The 23,317-nt window shown below is 40.8% G+C and overlaps 1 protein-coding gene across 2 annotated transcripts in view; it reads left to right on the top strand.

The window, feature by feature from the left end:
* The window catches only part of LOC121865705, a 61,206-nt gene extending 38,222 nt beyond the window's left edge, over positions 1-22,984 (top strand). For both annotated transcript variants that reach the window (XM_042365232.1, XM_042365231.1), the window contains exons 3-8: positions 11,718-11,927; positions 12,506-12,696; positions 13,396-13,573; positions 14,502-14,714; positions 15,365-15,839; positions 18,447-22,984. In XM_042365232.1, the coding sequence (XP_042221166.1) occupies positions 11,718-11,927; positions 12,506-12,696; positions 13,396-13,573; positions 14,502-14,714; positions 15,365-15,839; positions 18,447-18,562 (1,383 nt within the window). In that variant the 3' untranslated portion in view covers positions 18,563-22,984. The remainder of the gene's footprint in view (positions 1-11,717; positions 11,928-12,505; positions 12,697-13,395; positions 13,574-14,501; positions 14,715-15,364; positions 15,840-18,446) is intronic.
* The last annotated feature ends 333 nt before the right edge of the window (positions 22,985-23,317 follow it).

Here is a 23,317-nt window from a genome sequence, read left to right as displayed (position 1 = left end):
GACTGTGTGCGTGTGTTGAGATGTTACTGTATTTATGAAGCGTCACACAGTTTGTGGAGGACAACAGAAGGACGTTAATACATGTTATGTGGCAGACAGCAACGGTTGTCATGTACCGTTGTGTTATGACCACTACACCTGTTATTATGACTACCTGTGCTGTTAATTAACCCTCTGTTGACTACACCTGTGCTGTTAATTAACCCTCTGTTGACTACACCTGTGCTATTAATTAACCCTCTGTTTACTACACCTGTGCTGTTAATTAACACCTCTGTTGACTACACCTGTGCTGTTAATTAACCCTCTGTTGACTACACCTGTGCTGTTAATTAACCCTCTGTTGACTACACCTGTGCTATTAATTAACCCTCTGTTTACTACACCTGTGCTGTTAATTAACACCTCTGTTGGATAGTGTTGAAAATAATATACCCCCCAACCCACCTCACCCCCACCCACCTCACACCCCCCAACCCACCTCACACCCCCCAACCACCTCCACCCCCCAACCCACCTCACACCCCCCACCCCCTCACACCCCCACCCACCTCCACCCCCAACCCACCTCCCCCCCAGCCACCTCCACCCCCAACCCACCTCACCCCCAACCCACCTCACCCCCAACCCACCTCACACCCACCAACCCTCCACACCCCCCAGCCACCTCACACCCCCAACCCACCTCACCCCCCAACCCACCTCACCCCCAACCCACCTCCCACCCCCAACCCTCACCCCCCAGCCCACCTCACCCCCCAACCCACCTCACCCCCCCAGCCACCTCACCCCCCCCAACCCACCTCCACCCCCCCCAACCCACCTCACCCCCCCAACCCACCTCCCCCCCCAGCCCACCTCACCCCCCAGCCACCTCACCCCCCAGCCCACCTCACCCCCAACCCACCTCACCCCTAACCCCCTCACCCCCTAACCTCCAGCGTGTACTCGACCAATCATCCTCTGATTTAACCCAGTTGTGAGGGTTGAGTGGACACAATACAGGAGAGTGAGTTAATAATACCCGGGGGAGGGACTGCACCTGTACCGTAACTAAACGCACTCACATAACTTGGAATCTTTTGAGATGTGTGTGTGAAAGGCGTAACACGAAAGGCGAGAAGTGTACACCATTACGCCATTTCACTTTACGCCATTATTACCTACTCCACCAGCGGTCATTAACTCACCTGTATGGGGAGGTAATGCTTCTTCTGATGCTGTTTTTATTGTTTTAATGTGAAGTTATGAAAATTTGAGGTTTATTATTATTAAAAATATTATTATTATTATTATTATGATGCTACGACACTCGAAAGGTTGCTCGATGCGTGTTTGTTTTAATTCTTGTGTGTGTGTGTGTGTGTGTGTGTGTGTGTGTGTGTGTGTGTGTGTGTGAACCTTCCCAGTGTCACTCTATTTGTACTCTGATATATTTCTCTCACACACACACACACACACACACACACACACACACACACACACACACACACACGTCCGCCACCATAACGGAACAACACTCACCTGGTCCCCGCCGTCACCACAGGTTAATTACTCAACAAGCGGGCCGTGAGAGCACCTGCTGGGGGTCATCTCTACCTTGTGTCTCAGATGGAGGGAGGGAGTAGAGAGAGGGAGGTCACTCTGTGTCTCAGATGGAGGGTGGGAGTGAGAAGAGGGGGTCATCTCTGTGTCTCAGATGGAGGAGGGTGGGGGGACTATCTGCTGTATAGTGTGGTGACGTGAGGATATATCCATCCATCCGTCCGTCCGTCCATCCATCCATCCTCATCCGTCCGTCCGTCCGTCCGTCCGTCCGTCCGTCCGTCCGTCCGTCATCCATCCATCCATCCACTTGTCTGGTGCGTCATAAGCATCTCCCTGGAGTCCAGTAATCAGTAACTATATCACGTACTGTTATTATCCAGAGTTAGGAGTTTATCACCCGACCTCACCCGATCCGACCTGACCCGACCTCACCCGATCCGACCTGACCCGACCTCCCGACCTCACCCGATCCGACCTCACCCGACCCCTCCCGACCCGATCCGTCCTGCGCAGAATTCTAAATATAGTAATAAATTTTGTCGGTTTTACTTCAGTTATATTAACTAATTAGGTCAGGTCAGGTCTATGTGTGTACTTGCTTCTGTTGCGTGTGTGTGTGTGGACGACATAAGGTTAGGAACAACAGATGGGATGGATTGACTCGGCTGACCATCTGAGGTTCCTGCCACACACACACACACACACACACACACACACACACACACACACACAGTAGCTCACTCACACACACACACACACACACAGTAGCTCACTCCACACACACACACACATACACACACACACACACACACACACACACACACACACACACAGTAGCTCACTCACTCATGTTGTACAGTCGAGTTAATTGTCTGGATACATTTATTCACTCAAGACGGACACTGAGGGTGAGGGTATGTAGTGATTCATTCTGTCTGTCTGTCTATGTCTCTGCCTGTCTGTCTTCTGTCTGTCTGTCTGTGTCTCTGTCCTTCTCTCCCTCCTCCTCCTCCTCATAAGTCAAGGCCTGAAGGAAGGAAGTGAGAGAGGGACAGGTGAGGGACAGGTGAATCACAGGTGAGGGGTGACACGAGAGACGACTAAACCCAGGGGTGAAGAAGCGAGCATTAGTTAACAGGTGAGAGAAGCCATTAACAGGTACAGGTAGTTACAGGTATAGGTAGTTACAGGTATAGGTAGGTACAGGTAGTGGGGCAAAAAACCTCACAGACACGAGATTAATTAAGTTTGGGTAATTTCAGCAAGAGAGAGCTATCCAACAACGTTTTAAAGGGGGGTGTGTGTGTGTGTGTGTGTGTGTGTGTGTGTGTGTGTGCTAATGATTTTTCATTATACTTTTTGATGGACTAGTGTAGACAGTATTTGCTTACTAGTTTAAAACACCTTAGCTATTGTTGTTGAAGATGAGGTTAGGTTAGGTTAGGGAGTTGTATGTTGAGCCTGTATGATATATTGTAAGATAGAGCTTTATTACGTCATACATGGTGGTGGAGGGAGCCACCATACACCACCGTCACTATACACCTTTCACAATACACCAGCCGCTGACTCAGGTAACTGGACCACTGCCATCACCTGTAATATATCAGGAGAGGCAGGTGACGGTCCGTGGCATGACTTGGACGGTCAGGTATTGCTCGTCATCCATGTCGTCCGTACATCCACTCGTCCGTCCGTGCATACATCTACCCGCTCGTAAATCCATTCATCCGTCCGTGCATACATCCACCCGCCCGTAAATCCATTCATCCGTCCGTGCATACATCCACCCGCCCGTAAATCCATTCATCCGTCCGTGCATACATCCACCCGCCCGTACATCCATTCATCCGTCCGTGCATACATCCACCGCCCGTAAATCCATTCATCCATCCGTGCATACATCCACCCGCCCGTAAATCCATTCATCCGTCCGTGCATACATCCACCCGCCCGTAAATCCATTCATCCGTCCGTGCATACATCCACCCGCCCGTACTCCATTCATCCGTCCGTGAATACATCCACCCGCCCGTAAATCCATTCATCCGTCCGTGCATACATCCGTCTGTCCTGTTAATTAGTATATTAGATTTATCTTAAGTCATGAGTCTGTTTATGTCGTCTCCGGGGCACATTATTGTGTGTGTGTGTGGGTTACGCTAGCATCACCTTACACGTCACCATGGCCGTCAAGCAGTACAGTACTCTGGCTCTCTGTTGTGTGTGTGTTGGTGGTGGTGGGTGAGGGTAATGGTAGCCCACAGTCTGCCTGGTGTAGTAGTCCGTGGTGTGGTGTCAGCTGTGTGTGTGTGTGTTTGCGGTACTACTGACGGAGGTGGACGTTCAGTCAAATTACTTCTTTACATTTATCTCCCGGTGTTAGTTCTTAATGTTTGGACGGGCGGGCGGGCGGACAGCGAGTGGAGAAATGTTTGTTTGATAAATACTCATAAGACGTCAGATATGTCCACGTTTTATAACACCGAATATAATATAAAAGTTTACCTCTTAAAAAAAAACTAGGTACTTGTGTCAGCCTTGGGTGGTGGTGTTGGCAGCTTCCCACCTGGAGGACACAGAGGTAGATAATGGGAAATATGTATCGCCTTCGTTATTTACCAGGGGGAGATATTAGTAGCCTGAACAACGCTGTCGGGTGGTCCGGTGATGAGAGGAACACGGGGCCCACTGGGTCATCACTGTTGGTCTATTTCACTTCATCCATTAGGTCACCTTGGATGTATCAAACACGTGTTCATGTGTACGTCAACAGCTAACACACACACACACACACACACCGAGGCATCCTTCTGTACGCATGCACATACATATTCATTTACTTGCAATACCCACACATAAACCCATTAGAAATACACATGTATGTATACCTATGTGTACACGAGTATACCACTACAAGGCACAAGATACACATACTTAAATACGGTTATGTAGATTTGCTGTCAATGATGTGTGTGTGTGTGTGTGTGTGTATAAGTGAGTTTGTCGGATGGTGTTGGTGGGCCACTTATGATTGGATGTCACTGTGACGCTACGCTCAGAATAACACAAATACACACAATTTTCTTGATGGATGAGTGTGGCTTTTTGGGGGGGTAGGAGGCTGTAGGGGGGGGTGGGGAGGGAGGTAGGAGGCTGTAGGGGTGGGAAGGGGTAGGAGGCTGTAGGGGGGTGGGGAGGGACTGTGAGATGGCGACGAGAATGAGGAGTGAGTGACGAAGCTCTTGTCTCGACCTGTGGAGCGATGCAGTGGCGGTGGGTGATTCACTTATTGTAGTCTCTCTATCTCCACACACACACACACACACACACACACACACACACACACACACACACACACACACACACACACACACGAGACAGAATTATGTATGTATGTATGTATGTGTGTGAAAGAGGAAGGAAAAGAGTATATTTTCCTCCATCACCACCTGTACTGTACCTGAGGAAGCAGAGAGCTGATGTGTACTCTGGCAGGTAAAAGGTAAGATTAGTTAGTTAGTTCCAGCACCATACACTACACTACACTCCCATTATTATTTAAGAGACACGTGGCCCTCCTCTACCAGTCATTGATGGCTCCCTGTCAGCTAGAACCAAGTGTCAGTGTTGGATGTGGGTGGGTGGGTAGGGTGGTGGTGTGGGTGGGTGGTAGGTAGGGTGGTGGCGGTGGGTGGGTGGAGTGAGATGTGGTCGGGTGGGTGGGCACTGGGTAGCCTTCAGATGACACACACACAGTCACGCCTCAGTGTCGGGAGATTTGGTTTATCATGTTATTATAATTTACAGGTCTTATTGATCTGTATATTGAGTTGATGGTGTTAGTGGTGTGAGAGGTAAAGGGGCGTAACCGTCTGAGGGACCGTCACGTCACGCTTCAACACTCTGATGGAACCTACAACACTGTCCACTACACCCCCTCCCCTTCTACCCTCCCCAACCCTCCCCTCCCTTTCTCCCAACCCTCACCCGGCTTATTTCACCCGATGATTAAACACGCTATCGGGGAGGTTAGGTTAGGGTTAGGTTGGTTAGGTTAGGTTAACATTAGAGTTGTTAATCTTTAGGTGATCCCTATACCAGATGCCACACTTAAGTTCTGGTTGACTCCCAGCTGGAGGATGATTGAGAGTCTCTCTCTCCTCCCCAACCTCACCTCCCCCAGCCCTCCTCATCCTATACAGGATAAATGAGATTGATGAACACACACAGACACACACACACACACACACACACAGACACACACACACACAGACACACACACACATTGTTAGGTACACATTGAACACATTGACACACACACACACACACACACACACACACACACACACACACACACTCAGGGGATCATATATCGTCAAGGGTGTACACACTCTGTATACATTATATTAACTATAGACAGTTGTTTGAAGTGTTGAATACCTTAATGAGATGCCGTGATTGACAGGTAGACTCCCCCTTTTGTTGTGGGGGGGTGAAGTAGATGACGTGAGGGGAGAGAGAAGAGCATTCCAGTAAAGGTGAGAAAAGCAATTAACAATAGGTACAGGTGTTTTCCTGTGAGTTCACCTGACCGATTGGGAGGAGGAGCTGCCTACCTGCCATTTATTGTTGTGGGAACCGAGGTACACACTACACTGCTGGCTGGCAGGTGTGTGTGTGTGTGTGTGTGTGTGTGTGTGTGTGTGTGTGTGCTATTACGCTGGATTACTTAAATTCATGAAGTTGTATGTTCAGGACCCGTTGCTGGAATCTTAATTTACTTATATATTTTTAGATTTTTTGGAGGTCAGGTCATGTTAGGTTAGGTCAGGTCATGTTAGATCAGGTCATGTTAGGTTAGGTCAGTTCACGTTAGATCAGATCATGTTAGGTTAGGTCAGTTCATGTTATATCAGGTCATGTTAGGTTAGGTCATTTCATGTTAGATCAGGTCATGTTAGGTTAGGTCAGTTCATGTTAGATCAGGTCATGTTAGGTTAGGTCAGTTCATGTTAGATCAGGTCATGTTAGGTTAGGTCAGTTCATGTTAGATCAGGTCATGTTAGGTTAGGTCAGTTCATGTTAGATCAGGTCATGTTAGGTTAGGTCAGTTCATGTTAGATCAGATCAGGTCATGTTAGGTTAGGTCAGTTCATGTTAGATCAGGTCATGTTAGGTTAGGTCAGTTCATGTTAGATCAAGTCATGTTAGGTTAGGTCAGTTCATGTTAGATCAAGTCATGTTAGGTTAGGTCAGTTCATGTTAGATCAGGTCATGTTAGGTTAGGTCAGTTCATGTTAGATCAGGTCATGTTAGGTTAGATCAGGTCATGTTAGGTTAGGTCAAGGTTGTATAAAGGATATATTAGTCAGTATTGTAGTGCAGCACAGGTGACGGGTGTGTTGTAACATAGCAGAGGTGATTACCGTTAGGCTAGTTTAACTGGCTCATGTAACAGCAGTGTGTTAGGTGCTGTTGACGGTTTGGTGGAGGAGGATAGAAGGGAAGAAGGAAATGAGAGGGGGAGAGGAAGGATGAGAGAGGGAGGAGAGGAAAGAGGAAGGATGAGAGAGGGAGGAGAGGAAAGAGGATGGATGAGAGAAGGGAGAGAGGAAAGAGGAGGGATGAGAGAAGGGAAGGGATGAGAGAAGGGAGAGGAAGAAGAGGAGGGATGAGAGGGAAGGGGAGAGGATGAAGAGGAGGAAGAAGAGGGAGGGAGGAGGGAAGGAAGGGATGAGAAAGGGAGAGAGGAAAGAGAGGATGGGGAGAGGAGGAGAGGAAAGAGAGGAAGGATGAGAGAGGAGGGAGAGGAAAGGATGGATGAGGGGGAAGAGAAAGAGGGGAGAGGGAAGGGAGGAAGGAGGATGAGAGGGAGGGAGGAAAGAGGGAAAAGGATGAAAGAAAGAGGAGGAGAGGAAAGGGGATGGATGAGAGAGAAGGGGAAGAGAGGAAAAGAGGGAGGAGGAGAGAGGAAGAAGGAAAGAAGAGGAGAAAGAGGAGAAGGAGTGAGAGAGAGAGGGAGGAGAGGGAAGAGGAAGGATGAGGAGGAGAGAAGAGGATGGAGAGGAAGGAGAAGAAGGAGGAGAGGGGAGAGGAAGGATAGAGAGAAGGGGAGAGGAAAGAGGAAGGATGAGAGAAGGGGGGAGGAAAGGAAGGTTGAGAGAGAGGAGAAGGAGGGAGAGAGGGAAGGATGAGAGAAGGAGAGAGAGGAAAGGAGGTATAGAATAGGAGGAGATAATGTCTAGAGATATATAGCCATGGAGAGAGGAAGAGGAGGGAGGGGGAGGTATTGTAGTGGGGTGAGAGGAGGGGGGGAGAACCATCTGTCGACGCACCAAGGGCAGGATAACGGTGTGGCAACTGGCTTCTCTCACCTCTGCCGCTGTTGGTGTATACCTCACATGTGGGTCATCAACACCCTCTCTCCCTCCCCCTTACTTCTCTCCTCCCCTTACTTCTCTCTCTCCCCTTACTTCTCTCTCTCCTTCCTCCCCTTCACCCTCTTCCTCTCCTCCCCTCACTCTTCTGGGACTGACTGTAGTAAACAATGGGTGTGTAGTGAAGGCATATTACCAGTGAATATTTATTTACCTGTTGGTCTCTTTGTCGTCACCTGTACCCGAGTTATTTATTTTTCAATTATGATTTATTTTGTAAACTATAAAATTAATTAAGATGGCTTTGAAAGGTATTATAGGTGAATTAAAACGAAATTAATTAAATACTCTCGCCAAGGTGATTATTAATCCATATAATAAATTCTTGTTAAAATCCTGCAAAAAGTGACAAATGCCTAAATCCTGACAGAAGTGACTCATATGGTGTAAGTCCTAGCTTAAACCCCACACAAGTGACTCATGTGGTGTAAGTCCTAGCCACACAAGTGACTCATATGGTGTAGTCTGCAAACACACAAGTGCTGGTGTAAGTCCTAGCTTAAACCCCACACAAGTGACTCATATGGTGTAAATCCTAGCTTAAACTCCACACAAGTGACTCATATGGTGTAAGTCCTAGCTTAAACCCCACACAAGTGACTCATATGGTGTAAATCCTAGCTTAAACCCCACACAAGTGACTCACGTGGTGTAAATCCCAGCCATGATACTGTTAGCAGTAAATACGGAAGGAATCCTCTCACTCTCTCGGGCCCTCCTCCCCAACAAGACCATCAGACAGTTTGTTAATGTGTAATTCTCTCTCTCTCTCACACGTGACGGCAGAAGAACAGCTGTAAGAAGAATCAAGTGAGGTTTAAGTTTTGTTGAGTTTTGAACAGTAAAAATTTTGACTCCATTACGCGGCATTTGTGACGAATGTGTTGTGATGATGAATAGTGGTAGAAGTAGGGTTAGGTGGTGTTGTCCGGACGGAAGCAGCAGCCCAGAAGTTATGTTACAGCCTGGATGAGATGTCGACTGGCCTTCTCTCTCCTTAGGTCGGCTTTGCTCTGCCTCAGGGGAACGAGAGCATCGGCCCCCAAAGCCGACAACAGTTGCAGATATTGACTATGAGGCTACAGTCACTGAATGCCGCATAGATCTGAGACTTAACTAACTCAACACAGCTAGGATAGCTACTTATGTATTAGGATATTTAATTTTAAGGTAATAAAATGGCGGTGAAGGTGTGGCTATTGGGGGAGGCTGGAGGCCATTTTATTTAAAAAAGGGGGACTAGGTGGTGGTAGTAGTGGTAGGATTAGGTGGTGGGTGGTGTAACTGGTAGAGAACAGATGTTTCGTTTCAAGATTTTTTTTCCCTAGGAAATTGTCTCCTCCCCCTAGTCGAGAGTTTAAGCTAGTTTTTATATATATATATATATATATATATATATATATATATATATATATATATATATATATATATATATATATATATATATATATATATATATATATATATATCTTATTATTATTATTATTTTTTACTTTTCTTTTACGGGCATTAGCCCACCCGAGCACAGGTAATGACCCACATCAGGGCCTGAGGGGGGCGAAAATATAATACTAAATAATAATTATAATAATAATAATGATAATATCTATTATCATTATTATTACAACAATTAATAAAATTAATAGCAAATTAATCCAATTAAATAATACAAATAATCAAAATAATAACCATAAATAAATACAAAATTGAAAAAATAAGTCGAGTGAGAAATTATATACATTATGATTATTTGTTGTGTTGTCCAAGAGAAACAATTGTATGTAATTGAGGCAGGAAGTCAGATCGGCAACCTGGGACTTGGTCACATACGGCAGCAGGGTCTACCATTAGACAACACATGCTTCCAATATCTTCCCAGGCGGTAGTACCTCCCTCTACAGTGAAACACCTCTATTTAGCGGACTGCGGAGAGGAAAGTCCGTTATATCGAGGGTCCGTTAGATGTAAAAACCTCCATCTAACGTATTATATGACAAGATAAGTCCGTTATATAGAGGTTTCACTAGTATACTGTATATATATATATATATATATATATATATATATATATATATATATATATATATATATATATATATATATATATATATATATTCGATTTATTTATAAGTATGTATTTTATCTTTATATTCTGTGATGTTGTTTGAAGTAAATATTTATCTTCGGTGAATATTGTGTTACATAACTTTAACATGATGTCAGATGTATGGTAGTACAGTATATGCAGAGTAGTCGATGGTGGTGGTTGTTGCTGGTAGTAGTGGTGATGGTAATGGTTGTAGTGAGTGTATGTATAAAGGAAACACGTGTTGCAGTAATTAATTATAATACAGGTAGATTATTAATTTTTCTTACCTGAAGATTTGCCACCCCCCCTCCCCCCCCCCTCGCCAATGCTGCCTCGGGGGGGGTTAGGTGGCAACGATATCCACAAATAAATTACTTAAGTGGTTATTTTGTACGCCTTTCCCGTTGTTGAAGTGTAGTGAGTCAGTGGGTAAAGTTGATAAAAAGTGTTTGGGAAGGATTAAGGGAGCGTGTTGAAGGTAGTGTGACCCGGCACGCACTCACTCAGTAGTGGGTAGCGGACACAGGACTTAGTGACCACCCAACCCATTGTTTGCTGACGTGCCCTCCAACTCGTTCTACATCCTCCTGGTCTGCTTGTATGTCACCCCACTCACTCACTCACTCACTCAGAGGGGAGAAAGATATAGGGAGTAGAAACATACCTAGGATTATTTTCTTAAGGCCGAATTTGGTTTGCGAATCGAGATGAAACTTATGATACTGTACAGTGTCTAGCCCTGCACAGTCCGACAGTCATCTTTCTCTACTGCTTTTATGGTCCCAGTTCTACCTATAATTTTATTGGTATTGTTAATATGTCCTAATTAATCCTCTACAACTGGTTAATATAATGGGGCGAGGCATATACAATTCTGATCTCACTTATAATTTTCCCCGTTTTTTTCTCTGTGATCGTTTACTACTGGGTTTCCATTATTATTAATTTCGCTTTACTATACTACTACTATTATTACTATCCTTGGTCATCTATTAGTTACTTTTGGTTACTTAACTACTGTACACTATCAACACAGCCAGTCACCACACTTGGAGCCTGGAGTTGCAGGAGCTATGGTTGCCAGATAGTATTTTTCTTGCATAATCATTAGTAAGTTCTTATTTTATCAGCATTTTGCAGTAATATATTCTTGTGGATAATATTATAATACAGATATGTAGGGATTGTTGGTGTGTTACAAACGAGCATGTATGTTATGGTTGGGCTTTGTTATTCCCTTGTCAAAGAAAACTGTTGAATGACTAATAGACTGTTATTTATTACTTTGGTTTCTAACATTATTACAGCCAAAAAATTTTTATACTGTATTATTATTATTACGTTAAAAACCCTGTAATGGTCTATTACTATTACCCCATGTCTGGTTTGGTTTACCGAGGAAAATAGTTTACAACTCACATTTTTGTTAAGGGTATTACTATTATTCTCTCTCTCTCTCTCTCTCTCTCTCTCTCTATCTCTAATTACAAAATCTATCTTGAAGACATAAACATATACCTGTCAAATACAGTATTCATGTAGTAAATTATTATTATTATTATAAAAGAAAACTTTGTAGAGTAAGGATAGAAAGTGGTCTAGTAATTAAAATGTTTGCTAATGTTTATATAATGTTACAGGGTGGAGAGGTGGATGTAGGGGCCCGTAATGGTGAGGTCCAGTGGCTGAGGGAGGCGTGTGGTCGGCTAGGGTGGGCATCTGAGACTCGGTTCATCGCTGCGGCACTCCTAGACCGTCTGCTGCACCGCGTCAGGATCCCCCCTCGCTACCTACACGCTGTCGCCGCCGCTGCCGTGTTCCTTGCTGCCAAGATCCACGAGGAAGATGAGGTGAGTGTCTAGAAATTCATACAACACAATCATCATGCCACTGCACGATGTACAGTCACAGTCAAAAGTAATCATCCACTCCTCCTACTACCATACCTGTGAGCCCAAGGCAGACCCGGGTAAGGTAGGAGGGTGCAAGTCAAGGGCCACATACATTATATGGTGATAGTGTATGTGGTCTTATTGTTATCCTTAACACCTGAAGAAGGAGTTAAGTTTGGTGGATGTAACTTGATGTTGATGGCCTTAATGACCCTGGTAGTTGATAGGCTTAAAGCCCAACCAACCAGGAGGGCGGGTGTCCAGGGAGGTGTCATGTGGACTTAACTTGCCCTCAGTTATCTATGCCTATACCGTACTTGAGATTCTGGGGAAGAAAGCTGGAAGTCACAGATGAGTCAAAATGTTGATTGATCTCATGGATTTATTGCTCTGTGTTGTAGCTTCATGTTATTATGTCTTTGTGAAATACTGGATAAGAGAATGGGAAATTAATAATACAGTGATATTCTTAGTACAGTATATGTACTGTATACAGTATCTCTAATCATGTTTTCTGTGTTTCATCATGCCCTCAGAATGTACCAGCAACAATAGAGGTGGTCGAGCTGGGAGGTATGAAGTGCTCACACCGGGAGCTGCTGCGTATGGAGCGGGTGTTGCTGGACAAGCTGTCGTGGCATCTACAGTCAACCTCCGCCCTAGATTTCCTTCAGGTCCTCCATGCCCTCGCTATCGTCACGGCTCCCAAACACCAACAGTCTAACAGGTACTTGTGATGAGATGTGGGAGGTACTGTGCTGTCAGGGCTATGTTGACACTGGTATAAAGGGCCTTGGGTACAGGCTTCTGTGATTGTATTGGGGACCTCATTGTGCCATAGTGAAGCCCTAAACCCAGTGATGCCAGTTTCAGGGCTCCATTGCAGTGTTTTATGAATAGAAAATGTTGATAAGGTAAAGGAAGAATATTTATACAATGTTTATGTAAAGAGAGACAGACAGATTCACAAGATCATAAAATTACCAAGAAATAATGATAGTACAGAGTATGATGCAGTACAGTACAGCAGTAGGTTGGTAGATACAATGTTCATGTTACCTAAGAAGTATGGTAATGAGTTAAGGTAGGTTAATTTTGTTAACAAGTTGCCGTAGATAAATGTATTGGTGGGTAGTTAAGTATAGATAGGGTATGTTAAGGCAAACAAAGTACAGTATGTTAATAAGTTGTTATAAATAGTTAAAAACTTGTTAGAGTATTGAGGTAAGTGATGAGTTGTTAAGGTTCAGAGATGCTGTATAAATTATTAAAAGTGTCAAGGGAGTAAACCTGTACAGTAGTTAATGTGAGTCACTGCACATAACACATCGTGGCACACAGTGTAAAGCTGCAGTGTCTCCTCTCAAGTTTTAATGCTTCCTTCTTCCTGTTTAAAAGTGTATCTTATAAGAAAGACTCTTCGCAGGAGTGGGTCACCAACACGTCAGCTGAGCTACCTCACTGAACGACTGTGGCGAGTGGTGTGTTCTAGCCGTAGTGGGAGTGTGAGACCCTCCCTCTTGAGTCTGGCACTGCTCTCCATTGAATTGGATGCTTCCACCCCTGAACCAGGCTTGATGCTCTGGCTCCAGGCCCTCACCCAGGTCAGTGCTTCACTACCTACCTGTGTTTTACTGCTACAAGTGATATGGTGAGTGAACTGCACATGAATTCTGGAGGTTACATCTTGGGGTTGAGTTTTGACTGTACAGTAGTAAGGTATGCAGGGTGGTGGTGATGTACAGTATCTAGAAAAAGCCAAGAAAATTAAAGCAATACATTTTGAACAGTCTATTTGTGGCCCCAAGAATACCATCTCATACACATCTCCTCACTTGGTTTGTTAATTAAGTTACTCTAGGTACTCTAGAAAAGGCTTCAGTCCTTTCCAGGTTTAAACAATCTTAACCTTATGTGTATACCGATCCCTGTCAGGTAAGTATAAAATGGTCTGGTTATTTACATTGAATTATTAAACTTGTACCCAGTGGTGGGCACAGCTAAACGAAAAGTTAGCCCACCACTGCTTGTACCTTTACCTCACTTGTAGTCTGTACAGTATTATAATTTAGCAGCAGTAAGTTGACTTGAATGTCTCACCACTAAAGCCCAAAAGTTTTAACTTGGATCTCCTGTATTGTAGAGGTCTTTATTCATACTGGTTTGTAGGGAATAATCCTAACCATACCTGACCTAACCTAACCTAACCATACCATACCTGACCTGACATAACCTAACCTAGTACAATATCAATTTATCCAGTCCTGTATGTGTTAATTTTATTTTAATCCAGTTTGCTTTTACTGATAAAATATGACCCTAAATGTAGGAACTATAGATTTTTGGTTGAAGTCAGTGGTATGAGCTGCACATTTATTAACATACACCTTAAATGTTGTGGGTCTCGCTTGTATTCTTAAATGTTCTGTTGATAAATTACATACACTATTTAGCAACAACACGGAGATTACAGTATTAACACAGGCCAATCAAAGTATAAACATTATTATGACCCTTATTTATACTTCACAGGTGGGTGACGATGAGCTGGCCAGTGCTCGAGAGTTGGTACAGGAACTCTTGGGAGAGGAGCCATACCAGATGCCACAGGTTCCCCACAACACCTCCCCAAAGAACACCCAACACGTTCCTCCTTCACGGCCAAACAAACGAAAGGTGGCTCAGTCGCTGGAGCCGGAAGATGATGTGTATGTGGATATTAAGAAACTCTATGCTTATGAAAAGGTTAGTCCAAGCATATGTTTGAATGGTCATGTTTTACACAGTGAATTGATGGCAAAATGAGAGAAAGAGAACGTGGGAGTTGTGTGAGGGAAAGACCTGTGAATGTATTGGTTGTCCATGTACAGTCTCCTTCACTGGTGTGTTTACAGGGTTTGTACAGTATGGGAGTCCTGAGTTGGTTTACATTCGACAGAAGAAAACTCGCATTATTAAACATACTATGGAATCAAATTAAAATAACATTAAAACAAATATCTCGGTGTAATGATTTTTCAGAATGTTTATATGACGAGCCCCTGTAAACATGCTAGTGAAGGGGACTGTACATAATTGTCAGTCTGCAATATACAGTATATCTAGAGCCACAGGTTAGGTTAGGTTTTAAATTACTTTTTTCTCTGTTGAGTGAAGGTTTATGCCCTTTTTGACAGATCTCTTAGTAAGGAAAAGTGTAGTTTTAATCAGAATTCAAAGTACTGTAGTGTATTAATGTCTTGTCTTAAGGGGTCTGCGTTAATGGTGAATATAATTATAATACTGTAGTGTTATTTTTAATGCTTCATATGTTAATTTTTACTCTAGGTTGCTCATATTCAATAAATAATAATAATTTAACTAAAATCCTACAATTGTGCATTTTGCCATCACAGATTAGAAATACAACTGTTACTCCTGTGAAGGATCCGTCGTACAGTCAAGAGGAATTAGACGAGACTTACATCGATATTCGTCACCTTTACTCTTCACCTGCTCCAGTTCATGATGACTCTCTCCCTTCAACTCAAGTGTCATCCAGCAAGACTCCTAACACCAAGAAGAACAATAGCTCAAAGAAAAAGAAGAAGAAAATGAAGCCAACTTTCAAAGCCAAGGCATCGGTTAGGAGCTCTCTTAAACAGGCACTTAAAATCCCCTGTAAAATTTCGTTGATTGCGACCAAGAAGATATTTGAGGAACCTTGTGAAGAAGACGAGGAAGAGGAAGATATTGATATGGAATATGAGGATAACAGCCAGGATTGGGAAGGACCGCTCGTAGAACCAGTTGGATTACTCAAGTCTCCCGTCTTTTCCCCCACCAGCCCAGAGTTTCCTGATATTCGTCACCTAGTTGTTAAGAAAGAAGGTGAGATTACCTATACTTTTTGTTTGCTTTGATTTGTGTAAAATTCTTTATTTGTTACACTGTTTAAATTACTGTACTGTACTGTGTTTAGGAAAATTATCCACATCCTCTTCATAACTCCATAGGAACTGAACATAAAATTCATTGTTTATTCCATGATAGAACCTCAAAAATGCAGGAACTATTTACCCTGGAAGTATCAGAAAACTGACACTTTTGAAAAATATTGTTGAAAACTTTTCCAAAGAATCAACACAGTATTTATGGACAGCATACAATGCACTATTTTGAATGACCCACAACCTGTGACCATGGCAGCTTCTTACTGCAATGGTAAATAAATACCTGTAGTCCTTATTTAGGTACATATATGGCAGTGTTCATTCTATCACATTGTTAACTTGGACTATGAAAAAATGTAACAAACACAGGTCCCTTAGGCATTACATGTACACTATGGTTCGTGTCACCTCAGAGTGGTTGGTATGCCTGGTCCTGGTTACGAAGTGACTCGGTATTTTATAATAATATATGTTGCTAGTCTTTATAGTATTTACGGGAGAAAAGAAGTAATTTAATTTGTAATTAAACTTCCTCGGAGAGCAATGTTCAGATTTCTCATTTATTTTGTCATGGTGTTAGACCCTTAGAGCACTCGAGAACATTTTGTGGCGAGTGTACAGTACTGCCTTTGTTATTCAAGTTAAAAGTTATTTATCTGGTATTGTGCTCTATATTCACTTGTGGAGAAAACTGAACAAATGACATTAATTTAAACAAGAATTACCTGTATATGTGTAGCCAGATGAAGACCTTTGGTGATTACAACCATCAGCCACCCACTAAAAAATGTGTTAAGGTGAATGGAGAAGGTTATATATAGACCAAAATACTGTAGAGTACTGTGGGACTATTATACTTGAGTAATGAAGGTCACTTAGTATTATACCCCACCTCTCGTTTTACGCAGGGGTAAATTAAAATAAGTTCCATAGGAATACAGTGGTCCCTCGGTTAACGAACATAATTCGTTCCAGAAGGTCGTTCGTTAACCAAAAATTTCGTTAACCGAAACCATTGTTTCAATGGGATTTTGGGTAATTGGTTCCAACTCACCAAAAATTACATACAAACTAAAAATAAATGCAGTAAAGTACACTTACTTTGAGGTGTGCATGTAGAAGGCTCCTGGTTGCTGATGATGGGAATTAGAATAGGGGTGGAGGAGAAGGGAGAAGAGAGGGCATTGGGGTGGAAGAGAAGTCACCCCATGCTTCATGTCGCCATTTCACCCATAAAATTTTAGTTCACTTGGTGTAATTCAAGATTATTTTCTTTAAATCAACACTGCACTGCATTATATATTGTCAATATGTAAAATAAACTTCAGAATGACCAATAATTGTACTGTAAAAACGTAAAAATAGTTTATGTTCAAGAGAGTCTCAAGCAAGATGCTTCCTCCACTGAGCAGGGACACACACTGACGCCATTCTGGGTGAGTCAAGTGGCTGTTTGGTTCGCTAAAAACTAGTTCCTGTACTTCAATTATGTTAAATAATTGTTAAAATGACTAAAAATTTTAATATAAGACTTGGAAAATTATTGAATAGTACAACCTTCTTGATATTTACTCAAATGGTAACGAATTTAAGCCCTAAAACCGATTACTGTATTGGCGGACTAATACTACAGCTGGTGAGCAGGTGAAAACATGTTGCGAAAAATTCGTAAGGAATTCGTTAACCGAATTTTTTTCGTTAACCGAATTGAATATGCTTATGGAAGGTAATTCGTTAACCGAGGGATCACTGTACATGTAAATGGTACAGGTTATGGGAACCATCATATACCGCACAGGGTACGAACCGTGCTCTCGCTTAAACCAAGCACGCGGCCAACCTCCGACACACGCTCTTCTCCCTGAAGGTGGGTGATCACATTTAGTTTCACGTCCATTGCGATTGCTTTTCGTGCCATTTTAGCTTTAGGCGCCCCAGAGGAGGCAGATGGACGTTTTCCAGACATGCTCAATGGGGAAAATAGTGTTTAACACTAAAAAGGTACGTGATAAACACACCATGCAAATGAAAGCACAGAGAAAAAGTAGTGCTGGTGTGAACTGAGGAAGTGATACGCGGGAAGCTTGCTGAACGTCATCATAGTTGTACAGAATACTTCATTATCTTCATCATTACCGTAGTAGTAATAATCTTTATTATTACATGATTATAATAATAATTATTATTAATAATAATATTAAAATTGTTGATGTTGATATGACTGTGACTTTATAGTAATAACTTACAAGCACCTCACCAGGCATTACAAACGACTCCACTGCCAGGCGACTGGGCGAATACACGCGTGAAATTTAAACTGTCTTGAGCGAGTTATTTAAAAAAATAAGTGCGCATAAATTAGCTTTTGGTATTAATTGAACAATCGTGTTATTCCAAAAATGCTTAAATCAAACATGAGTACAACGCGAGTTACCTGTATACTGATATGCAATTTGATGACATAAGCCGATGTGTGTAGACATTTCTACATTTTGTTGTGCCATTCCTGTTGCTTCTTACACTAATGAGATGATTTCCTCAACAGACATGTGTTGGCACCAGCAAGCTCAAGAAGTTGCTGAACAAGTGTATCGACCATTGACTTACGCCCAAGTGTTACGTCTTCATCTCACTCCCTTCACTCGAGCCCTTGGTGTATAGTGTGTCCCACCCCAATAAACTAGCCAGTGACGTGTTACAGGGATAATTCAGGGCTTGACATTAATTTTTTAATATGCAATGCAGTACAGTACTAGTCCACTCAGGCAGCAAGTGACTTTAGTTATTCTTTTCTTCAAGCTAATTACTTTTTGCCTTGTTGGTTTTTTTTTTTTTTTTTTAATGTTAATAAATAAAAGGAAATATTTTTAAAGAATTTTAGTTTAATATTTCTATTTTATTTTTTAAAATTTTAATGGAGTAAAACATAAAATTTCCATATAATGTAACAATAAAACGTTGTACTGTATTATGGAATTACAGTACTGTATTGAAATATTCTTTCAGCCAGTTGAAGAAACAAATTTTAAGTTTCAGTTTCCTGGATTAGGTGTTTACCTGTTGTGGGAAACTAATCTTAGTGTCAATCCTGCAATTAAGTAATGAGTGTTTCCCACAAACCCTACTGTGGGAGAAGCTCAGTACTGTAGTCATGTCGTTGGGAGAATTTTCCTGATCATAGCCACTTGAGTACTGATACATTGTCTCATGTAAATTCATTGGTATATACTTGTAGTGTATGTGATTAAGAATGTTGTTTGAGCAATGTGACTTAACCTAAACCACTGCCACAGGACCTCAGGTGGCAGTCAGTACTATTATGCTTCTCTGTAAACCTAAAACAAAAATTATCCAAAAAAATGTTCCTTGTGTACAGTATAGGTACTATAGAGGCACTGATTACAATTCACAAACAATAATAATGTTCTCTTTCTTTCATAGATAGCAAAGCTGTCAGTAAAAGGTCTTCTACTTATAGAGAATATTTAGAACGAAACTACTTTTCCCTTCACTGAAAACCATTTATCGAATAACAAACATGTGTAGCACAAGTGATTTATAGGAATTACTGGTATTCAGATATTTGTTTTGGATAAATTTTAACAAATGTTTGACAGCAAACTATATCTTATTATAATTAATGGAAATTAATGCTAAGAAAGATTGAGCAGTTCTAAGTCCTTCACAAAACAAACAGTTCAATGTATGGTTAAACTGTTAAGGTGAACACAAACCAACTCCATTGTGCTGAAGAGTTGTAAATAGGGTACATTTATGGTAAGCCCATAATATTTTTAAGTGTGTTGAGATCACGAAACATAAGATTTGGTAAATTTGGGTCTCTGTCTGTAGAAGGCATCCCAGACACCTATGTGTAAGTACCCCTGGACAGATGGATGTGGCCATTATTGTCCAAAACAGTGGGAGAAAACACTGATTAATTAAAATTCAGAGAAATTGTTGGGTTATACTCCAATGTTTCATTGAGATATGGTTTCTGTTTGTTCAAGTTATTGTACTCATGGCATGCTAACATATACTGTAGCTACCATGAGTTTATCAAATTAATACATCGGGACCCCAGAAAAACTTATAATGTACAAAATCAATCTTAGCAGTCATAGAACAGACCAAAATGATGGTAAGATTGGTAAAGGTAGAGCTTATAATTCTATTACCATATTTAGCTTTTTTTCGCTTTTAAATGTTCTAGAACAAGGAAATGACTGATCCGTGAAATGAAAGCTTCTCATATTTATTAATTTATTTTATTATTCAAGAAGCAAAGGAACATTGTGCTGCACACTGCATTCCACTATAATTCACAGTGTTGTACATCTTATTTAAAGATCCTTCATGCAAGTCTTTTCATTCATTACATTTCTTTGTCCATTATCACCTGGTGCTTTATAACTTATTTTATTTCCTATTATTGTATACACCAAAAGAGAAGTTTATTTGAATTAACAAACAAGGCTACTGTATTTTTATCAGTAAGAGGCTAATGTGGTGTTCACTATTGTAGATGTTCTCTGAAGACAGTAAGAACTCCCCAGTTAATATATCTGCTATGCAGACTACTAGTGTAAGACAAGTATGGTACTTAGACATTTATAGTCCTAATTTACCCTTCAATATTCTGTTTAGTAAAAAATCTCATTTCGGCCAAAGTAGCTAATACAGTACTGTAGTAACCTTCATCAGTATTTCCAGCACACAAAGTATTTTGAATTTATAATAATACAGATAATATTAGCACAGTTCAATTAAAGCCTGGCCTACTATCAGCTGAGAGTTGCCTTTTGTTCCACATGGTACTGTACTGTACAGTCTACTGGTTCTCACTACGGTTGTGTTGCTCTATTAGTGGGTTTTGTAATTCATATAGAGAAGAGCTTAAAATAACTTTCCGGCATATCATGACTAAAATATTGTGTGGCAGTATTCTTTTTTTTAAATTGTCGGTGTTTTTTTCATGTGTACTATCACCACTTGCATGTGGAACTTTACAAGACTCAAACAATAGAAGTTATATCATATAAGAATTAAAATTTTATGTAATGCACAACATGTAGTTAAGTACTTTCACCTTTGCTGCACAAGTACTGTATGAGGTAAACCTTGGACAATAGAAGAATCAAGTCAGTTAATTTTTTTTTAGTTTAACATATTTATTCCTCAAATAATATTTCTTTTATTGGGTAAGATACGAGTACAGTATGCTAAGGTTGATACAACAGTTCTGTTTGCTCTAATCAGATACTGGAGCCCCTTATTATCTGTAGTACCGGTGACAAATATCTAGTGAGAGCATTTATATATACAGTACAGGTAGTAGAAATCTGGAATATTATTACTGCCTTGTGTTTACTCTGTTCTTGTAGTTTTACAAAGTTAATCCCAAGATGACCGAGAGTCTATGGGAAGGTGGTAAAAATTAGGTGTAGTCCGAGACAGACGAATGTGAAAGTGTGTTTGCTGATGTAGTCTACTTACTTTATGTTTTGTTCAAAGGAAACCCTTCTTTATGTAGGAGCCTTATATTCTCTTGATGGCTAATCATATCTCTTATATTTTTGTAGGCTTGTTGAGTTCCTTATGCTGTTTTTGCTCAAGAGAACAAAGTCTAAACACTTTGACCTTTGCTAGTCGATGAACAAGCATTCTTTATAGATCTTTATTAGGATATTCTGTAAACCGGCAGGTATTCAAAGGAAACTGGGTGCTGAGCTGTTAATGAGTTCTGTGATTAGATTGTACAGAAAATGATTAATTCATTGTAGTACTGTATGTCTGATTCATAAATGCATTATTATGTTTTAACACTTTTTGTATAAGAGACTTAAGTCATGTGCTAGTTATTGATCAGTTGTAATGATCGTTTGAAGCAATGAATGTGCATCGTGTTCTGTGATAAGAATGGGTGATCTTGTGCAAGGAGCAGAATTATCATGGAGAGGATGAAAAGACAAGTAAAGAAATGTAAAATTGACCCATAATTTGCCTGTGCAGCTTCTAAGTAACATTAAAGTAATCTGTCAAGACAAGATTTCTATATATTATTAGAGTATTATACTTGTTACATATATTATGAAGAACAGAATGCTACTTGCAATAAATAATTAAGTAATTTGTGTGAATTTTTTGACATCCAGGAGTACAGTATACACATTATGTAGCAGAATCAATGTTGGTAGCTACTATAAGACTGCATATTAGTGTAAGATAAAAAAAAGCAAATATTGCCTTCTGCCTCAGTACTTGAGGAATTGATTGTTGTTGGATCGTACAAGGAACTGAAGCCAAAGCCATTTTTACTATGCTCGGCAAGTGTTGGTACCACTGTATTTTCGTGTTATACCTTTATATATTGTAATTTATAATTTTAGGTTGATTTTTCATTTATTGTTGTTAATGTATATTTTTAGTTTACCCTTTATTCACAGGTTAAAGGGACTTGAGTCCTCATGGCTGTGGAACTATATTCAAAAGGTGTTTTCTCTGTCTCTTCCCACAAAGCATTATCTTTTTGTGTTTACTTTTCCCACACTAGTTACCAACAGATACTGTAGTATACCCTTGTCTGCTATGTCTGAATATTATGATCTCCATTCATGAGAAAAGTACAAAAAAAAAAAGAAATCTCATTGTTATGTAAAAACATATTTATCAAGAAATTTTGATTTCATATTCTACTTACCAGTATATAAGGTAATTGTGTAGGTGTTTTGCTTTTAATGAACTAATCATAAGAGGAAGATATGATTTTGTAATTGGATTAAGGTAAACATATTTTACAAACATTTAGAAATTTGTAATAGGGTAGATGGACGATCTCTATGATGCGATATATATTTATAAGAAGGGAATATGATGTTTACTTTTATATTGTACCGAACAAATTAGATGTTAACTTTGTATGAGGAACACAGCGTCTGATTGCTAAACATGTACATATACAACTATACTGATGTACTTGTAACAACAGCTATTATAAAAATATTTAATTGGCTCAAAGCTTATTTTTGATGTTAGTCATTGATATTAACTCATGAATAAATGAGAATATAGATATAAGATCATCACATTTGTTTTGCATTTTCCTTTTATTTCTCACCTGGTGTTAGATGGACTCCCAACCAGGTACTTTGTCACCTAATTTTTTTGGTATGTAGAAAGATTGGAGATTACTGTAATTCCTGTACCTTTTACGATATAGTCGTGAAATATATCACATGTATAAATCACAGAAGATATTGCATTATACATATGAAATAAAAAAGGGTGCATCACAAAACTGTATTCAGTAATGGAAAACACTTTAAAAGAATGTTCTAATCTCTGACTAACATGACAACAAATGAACCAACCAAACCAAAGTTAACCTATCCTTTTCTTTTTTAAGTTAGTTAGGTT

This window comes from Homarus americanus, unplaced genomic scaffold (genome assembly GCF_018991925.1).
Source record: "Homarus americanus isolate GMGI-L3 unplaced genomic scaffold, GMGI_Hamer_2.0 scaffold34701, whole genome shotgun sequence".
NCBI lineage: Eukaryota > Metazoa > Arthropoda > Malacostraca > Decapoda > Nephropidae > Homarus > Homarus americanus.
Note: the sequence above shows the minus strand (reverse complement) of the source record. Positions and strands in the feature narration are given on the sequence as shown.